Source organism: Thermobia domestica, chromosome 9 (genome assembly GCF_964235325.1).
Source record: "Thermobia domestica chromosome 9, izTheDome1.hap1.1, whole genome shotgun sequence".
Taxonomy (NCBI): Eukaryota; Metazoa; Arthropoda; class Insecta; order Zygentoma; family Lepismatidae; genus Thermobia; species Thermobia domestica.
In genome coordinates this window covers 15,989,440-15,997,628 of record NC_137462.1, presented here as the reverse complement: position 1 = coordinate 15,997,628, position 8,189 = coordinate 15,989,440, and the positions used below count along the sequence as shown (strand labels likewise).

The window sequence follows — 8,189 nt, the reverse complement described above, 5'->3', positions numbered from 1 at the left end:
AAAAAGAACCATGTTAACTATTCTAACTAATATATTCTTAGAGATATGGAAGGGTACAAGCATGCGAAATTAAACTATAACTTTTGAAGGCATGACAAATTAAAATATAGCATTAGTCCAAAGGTTTACAAGCTCATAAAAAGTAGTTTATAATTGATGCAAAACAATCACATATCAGTCGTTAAACCAAACGCGATCAAGTTTTTTTTTTATGCAGTCATGTTGAGTGCTTTCGTAATACACAAACCAAAACTACCACCTGACTACCACATTGGGTAGGATATTATGAAAACATTGAGAAGCGTTGGTAGAGATATTGGTAATATGCGTATCGATTCGCACCTAACTGGAATAGACTAGTGTGCAATTTTATAGATATAATGTGGAATTAAATGAAAACAATACTTTAATATTTGGAATGAAAGAAATCAATATAACTAGCACCACACCTTAACTTATTTTAATATAACGCTACTACTGGCCACATTAACAAGACGTAGTCCGCGAAGCTTGAGAATATGCTATCTACAAAAGTAATAATTTTTCTGTTTAGTTCTCTTCTCTTTGTAGATGTGTTATCACGGCAAGGTAAGTGATTCTTCCATTCATATATACTATTTTAAACCTATGATGTGGAAGTCGTACGTACTAGACAGATACTTAAAATATAATAGAAATACAAAAGGAACGTTTTACTTGTTAAGGTAAGGTATAAGGGTTATCAAAACTGAAGAGATGCGAACGCCATCGTCACACATTAAAAAGATATTTTGTGTCGTGCACACACACATATATTTATACCGGGCGATTCCATAAGAACGTACCAGGATTATATAGCAGCTTATACTGCACGTAGAGCCTTCAAGCAAAAAATTGCATTACTAAATCGTATGTGTAGAATGCAATAAAAATAGTAGCGAGACCAGTGGCTCCTCGAGAATACCTCCAATGGAGGGAACTTCAATATTTGAAACGGAAAGTGGTATGATTGTTGGAATCGTTCGATAGGACATTAAATGTAAGCCAAACTTTGTTATATCCTTTCCCATTTAGCCACTAGAGGTGTTGTTGTATACTTGTGTCTTGTACCCGTAGCAGTCCTTTATCTCAGCTAATAATGCACATAGAGCCGTCAAACAAACAATTGAACTACCCACTCGTATGTGTAAAATGCAACAAAAATAGCAGTGACACCACTGGTGTATCGTAAACATCTCGAACGGGATCATCTGCACTATTGGAAATAGAAACAGGGGTTGGTTGTGACTCCTTTGAAACAAGCGCATAATGGGAGAAACGACGAGAGGAAACACCCTCCCACCCTCTGACTTTCACCTAGTAATGCGACCGTGTTGCTGCCAACGAGGAAGAAATATGCCAACGTATATGCATTGAATTGTCTTTGAGCGAAAGCCATGCATAATAATGACAACTACAATTTTGTCAAATTAATATACCTCACTGCAATCTGCATGTGTTTGTTTATCAGAAAATGACTTCTTTACAATTTTAAAAACGACAATACACAAAAATGAACATGCAAAACAATTGAAACGCTTAATTTGTAAATGCCGTTTATCAGGAATGCCGTTCTGCATTCCTGTATGCAAAGGAAAATAACGCTGCATAATAAGCAGGTGTAAAGGTATAAAGAAATGACAATACTTCTCTTTTTTACAAATTATGGTTATTCTTAATGTAAAAGGTATTAGAGAAAATTACAAAATGAAATACACATACATTTATATAAAATCACAATCAGTGAGAATTTTCTGTCCGCTTACTATCTGTATCACGATTACGAAGATTAAAGAAAGAAAAGTGGAAATGGAATAGGAATATAAAAGGAAATTAACTTTAAAGAAATGAAAATATTTCATTACATATTAAGAAATAGTAAAATTACACAGAAAATACTGTACTAAATGGAAATCAATATGAATAAAACCCGAAATAATTACACAGACATAACACGCAATGCATATATAAAATAGAAGTATGATGTAAGAATAATTGAGTAAGTGCAAAACATGTAACATGAAAAGCAACCTCGAAGAGAAAGCTACACATAGAGAGGGTTAGCTATATTAATTTCAAGGATAATGGGTAGAGAGTAAACTGATAACGTTGTTTATTTTTAGTATGGTTTCATCAACAATGTTTTATTAGGTAATACATGCAACTGTGTTGGTATAAATGTTTCTAGCAATTTTCCATCTAGGTCATAAGTATTCTACGATGCCTCACATTAGCCACACTTTTATGTCACTATGTAAGCCAATAATGCTCAGTCGATTGATCTGAGGTTTTGTCAATGCTTCTGCTAACGAAATGAAAAACAGGTTCCTTTGAATTCTTGTAGTTACATTCTAGTTTTACTGGTTCTTAGTCCAAATCACGTTTTTCAGCCAATAAACAAGCATCAGGAAGACTCATAAAATAACAAGAGATAATACATTGGAATTAATTTTGGATGTATATTGTGAACTATAGAGTCCGTGATTAACTTATAAGGAGGTTCGAGTCTTGAAAAAATACGTGGTCTCTGCTCACTTCGCCTAATGGATTTCTGTGAAAGTACAATAGGAAAGTTAAATTACTGCGTTTCATATTTTTGGACATATTTTGTCGTATGACAATGATTGTATTTCATATGATCTTTTTACACATCCAGATGAGATTTTGATCTGTGTGGAGGCTTCCGTTCACCTGGAGGCTCGGGGCTGGAGTCTCCATAAGCCCCTCTCTTAGGTATGTTTTTTCCATGACCAATTTCACTTCGACGATCTGGTAGAAGTAGTGGTTCTCAATTCGGCTGCTGTGAGATCCTCTCCTTGAATCCGTAACAGTAGTGATTCATATTCCTATCGAATAGTTGTTCATTTAATAGCACGTTAAGCTATTCTAGTGACACATGTTCCTAGAGTCTCACATGAAACATCCTTTCTTTTTCTCGTGATTCACATTTCAGCTCTACTTCAGGATGTCTGCTACATACTGTCTTATAACAGTGCGCTCCAAATGTGGTGAATTATCAACTAAGTGTGTACAATTTTCCACAACACATGATTCAGTAGATTGACTTAGCAATCGTGGTACTTTTGTGAAACTTCGTTAGTCCCAGCGACAGATCGTGCTTGTTTGTGTCGTATTGGGTAGGAATTTGAATGCACATTGAATTGAAAGCGGTGCAGTTATGCAGTGTCATATTCTTGTCATAGTTCTGTGACCTGAAAGATTTTATAGGAGCTTTTCATGGCGCAATTTCCCGTCCTCATGTCAGTTTCGTTTTATTCGTAGTGTATTACAGTGAATGTTTGATTTTTCACAACATCAATCCCTTTTCTTGTTGCAATTGTCGTTCGTTTGACTGGTATCTATTTGTTTGCTATTCTCCTTCAGAACAACTTATAACACTTGGATTCCAGGGCGAATGCGCTATTGTTATCAACTTACAGGCTGACAGGAACACAAATAATATAACAAACTGTTTAATATTACGACAATAAATGCTATATATTACCCACTATATTAAGTGCGATTATCTGTGTTTATGTCTAATAACAACATGTAATACGTAAATAACTTAGAATATTGATAAAAACCGCACCAACAGACGTGTTTGGAAGGTGTATTCATTGTAGAATACCCAAGCAACAAAAATTTAAAAAAAAACATAATGAAACCGCACAAAAGTAAAATCATTGATTTGAAGTAATTTATTATACCATGAGCAAGAAAATCATCAAATCTTCCCAGGAAATCTGTAATAATATAACGAAAATCAATTACAATATCTTGAATAACTTGCTTTCTATAGAACAATAAAATGAAACATTAACATAAAAATCATACTCTTACTTCCATGAAAATCAAATATTATTATTAAAACTGTGAACACTATAAAATACATATTTCTTCTGGTGTTATTTGATGGACAAAACGAAATTTTCAGTTTACGTTGAACATGAAACAGAACAAATTTTATCATTCGCCTAGTTTGCAGTGTTGCCACGTAATAACTAAAGGAATCGCGAGAAGCGACTATTTAGAGAAATTTTCTTAAATATCCCTCAATTATTTTTTCTTCGTACACAGAAATGTCTTGTCCATTACGAAAACTAGAAGAATATGGTCTTGCAAATCGATCGAGGTATACCTTGCTCCATTTTTGAATGGCGACCTGGATACTGACACCAAATCATACTATTACTTCCATGAAAATCTATTATTATGAACTTTGAGAAAACTATAAAAATAATTTTTCCTCTGCTGCTATTTGATGGACCAAGTTGAAAGATTCAGTTTAAGTTGAACATAAAAGAGGATACATAAATTCATTTTTTATTCACCTTGTTTCCAGTGTTACCAGTGTTTCCGTAATAACAAAATGAATCGCAAGATGGAACGTTTTAAGGGAAATTTCCTTAAATATCCCTTAATCAGTTTACCTTTGTACACATAAATGTTCCATTCATTACGTAAATAGAAAGCCGACAATCTTACAAAAATCAACAATCTTACAATCTTACAATTTGTTCCAGTGTTGCAATTACAGTCTGACCTACGGTCATTCAAAAACAGATCCGATTGAAATCTGTAAATATACGCGAGCGCTAAAGGGTTAAGGGCCCCAGGTTTAGCACTTATATGTTACCAGCAACTATTGTTTCTTTCTAAGGACCCTAAGGAACATTTCTAATGTAGTGTAAAAAGTTAACTAAGAGTTTAGTTATCATCCTGTTGGAGAGATTTGTTATAAGTATACTTATCCTTTCATCTGCTATTCTATGGAAATGCTATTTTTAAATGGAGTTCGTAGTATATATTGTGTGAACAGATGGTGTGAGCATTATGTTTGTTTGCAGCAAACTTGCTTAATTTATAGTTTGTTCATTAACGGTTTAATTGATACTAGAAAAACTAAAGTTGAGCTTCTAATTATGAATGCTTATTATGTATTATTTATTACAACATTAAATATAACTTTTGTTTTATACAGTTCACATGATATTTTCTATATATTGAACACTAAGTTCCATACTGGGAAATACGATACTACACAAAATGTAAAAGAATTTAAATTTAATAAAATAGATTTATTGATGCGTTTGAAATACGAATTATTAAATAATATACTTGATGTATGTAACAAACTTCAACTTTTCAAGAATATAATTGTAATCTTCATTGTTTGTGTCCCTGCCTGTTAGTAATTGACGTTTTCCACTGTAAATAGTTCCAATGGTATTTTTTTACTACAGCCTTATACAGTGTTTCTATTTACAGATTTACGTTATATCCTATGAACAATATTTACAGTATACTTATGTCGTAAGGAGAAGTTTTAAAAAATTCAATTTTTGTGCGATATCATAAAAGGGTAATATAGCCTCGGAGAAAAAAGAACGTTTATCGAACAGTGAACTTATTGATAATTTACCTTAAAACTCTCACGTATTATGGACACCCTAGAAATTGATCTCTTGTTTTCTATTTCAGTTTGTCCACCTGGCGAAGAAGTGGCCATGACTTTTGATGAAAGTTGTGAAACAACATGCGAAACACAACCACTACCAAGTAATGTCGGGAGAGCTTGCCCTGCTATAGCTGTACAACGTTGTGTTTGTTCAGGTGGCTATATTAGAGAGACAAAAGGAGGAAAATGTGTTAGAGAATGTCCCAGAAAACTTGGTACAGACGATGTTTCTGTAATAATTCTTACATAGTTTTTTTTTTCTATTTATATTTATTTGATACATCCTATCAACATATTTACATAAGTCTGGTCCGATTTTGAGCAATTTTGGAATTTTGATTTGGAATATTCGAGAAAAAGTTTCCTTTCGGTGAGAAAAGGAAAAATATTTTCAATTTTTTTCATAAATTTTCATCTTCCATCTTCCATCTTCCATCAATTGAAAGTTTGGAAAGTTTAAAATTTACACAATTATCCAGTGAAAATTGTTGAATTTGAATCTTATCCTTGTCACACTCAAGCAGTGGAGTTTTTTTTTGTGGAATTAGTAAGAAAAGCTTCTGTATCTGTGCTTGGCTTCAATAGAAGAAAAGGCTTCATTAAAACATGAGTAGCCTGACCGACATATATGACACAGTTTGAAAAAAACACTTCAGTGAATAAGTTGGTAAAAAAATGTGCATAATACCGTCTGAGAACAAATGCATTGTGGTGGATCTTTAAGCATTAAAGAACAATTGCGAATGTTTCCTTATGAAAATAATTATTAATTAAATACATCTTATATCTCGTTTCGTTATTGTATCTCCTATCTATTTGAGAAAAAATTAAAAACTTGAATTCCTCAAAATATTTTAAAGAAAATATTCAAATTCAAATATTCAATTATTTTGTCAGCAAAGGAAACATTTCCAGTTTATCCCATATGGGGGTTCCGTGTTTACAGTTTTCGGGGTTTTCGAAGTTTTCAATCCCCAGTAGGGAAGAGGGGGAATAGAATTATGGAGGGGCTTCAAAATGTCTTTTCATTTCACAAGGTGGAAGCTTTTCCACTGTATTCCAGGTGAATGTTCCAAAATTTAATTTTTTCGGGATTTTTGAGGAGGTAGAGGCTGAAAAATGAAACTCTCTGAAAAACTTGAAAATGAATATTTTCTCTCTCTCGCCAAGGTAAAGCCTGTCCACCTCATTACAAAAGAAAACTGCAAAATCTAATGTTTAAAAGAATTGAAACTTTTAATCCCTAGTAGAAAGTGAAAGATGACGTATAATGAAAATCTAGAACTTAATATTTTTTCTTGTCTCACCGAAAGGAAACTTTTTCCGACCAATCGAAATCGAAATATCAAATTTTAACCTTTCAAAAATTAAAAAAAACATTCAATTCACGGCATTGGTTGCGAGAATTTTTTTTTTTTTGAAAAAATGAAAATAAATATTTTTCTTGTCTAACCGAAAGGAAACTTTTTCCTTCCATTCGAAATCGAAATCCCAAATGTTAATATTTCAAAACTTTTGAATCTTTCAATCACCGGTAGAGGTTGTGAGATGAAATTTAGGAAAAAAATGAAAGTAAATATTTTTCTTGTCTGATCGAAAAAAAAAACGTTTTCGACCATTCGAAACCGAAAAGCAAACTTTTAACCTTTAAAACATTTTGAAACTTTCAACCCCGGTACAAGGTGAAAGATGAAACTTTATGGAGAAAGTAAAAATAAATAGTTTTTTCTCTCCGAAAGGAAACTTTTCCCAAACATTCTAAATCGAAAATCCTAAATTGACGAAAATCGGCCCAGGCTAATTTACACGTTCATTAATTTCATAACGAAAAGCTGAAATAATTTACAATTTTCTATGATATCACAAAAGGATAGAATACCTTCCCGACGTACAAATATGTTATGAAAAGTGAAGGTATTGGTAATAATTCTTAAAAAAGCAATACGTATTATGACACCCAATAAATTCATTTGTTTTTTATTTCAGGCCACCTGCGAAACAACTAACTTGGACTTCCGATGAAAGTTGTGTGAAACAACTTTTCAAACAGAAAAACTACCAAATAATGTTCATAGAGGTAGCATTGCTGTAGCTGTGCGACTTTATGCTTGTACATATGGCTATATTACAGAGACAACGGAAGAAAATGTGTTAAATAATGTAAACAAAAATAAGTAACAAACCGATCTGATAAAATATAAAATAACAAAAAATCATATGATTTTATGAAAACGTGTAAAGTAAAGAAATACCAAAGTTTCTATATGTTTTATTTACATCGAAAGGTATTGATCGATTTTTATTCAGCTTACTTTCAAGTAGGAAAGGTTATTGCGAAGGACTCAAAGTGATGTGTGAAATATGTTTCTCTACAAATTGTTTTCAGCTAAACATTTTAATCTGTGCAAAGGAAACAACAACAATCGGTCATTACTTCATACATTTTCCTTCGTAAGAAATTCGTATGATGTCGTGCATTGTAGAAGAATTAGGCCTATATTTTAACTGCAAATAGCACATTGCAAATCTTTTATTCGCTGCAGGACGTTTTAGAATTGCAGAACGAAATTCAGAAACGGTATTTTTACTGAATTGTTTAGATCCAATGTCTAATACTGTAAAATTTGCACTATTCAAGAGTACACCAAAAACATATCAGGCTACAGAACAGTAAGTATTGCATTATATGTATGTTCTCCTCTTGGGTGTG

The 8,189-nt window shown here is 32.6% G+C and overlaps 1 protein-coding gene across 1 annotated transcript; it reads left to right on the top strand.

Annotated features, from left to right (window-relative positions):
* Positions 1–453: 453 nt before the first annotated feature.
* LOC145693913 (uncharacterized) lies at positions 454–7,685 on the top strand. The gene is made up of 3 exons (XM_081770075.1): positions 454–588; positions 5,503–5,694; positions 7,466–7,685. Exons 1-3 carry the CDS (start codon positions 519–521, stop codon positions 7,483–7,485), a joined length of 282 nt encoding a protein of 93 aa, XP_081626201.1. The 5' UTR covers positions 454–518; the 3' UTR covers positions 7,486–7,685.
* The last annotated feature ends 504 nt before the right edge of the window (positions 7,686–8,189 follow it).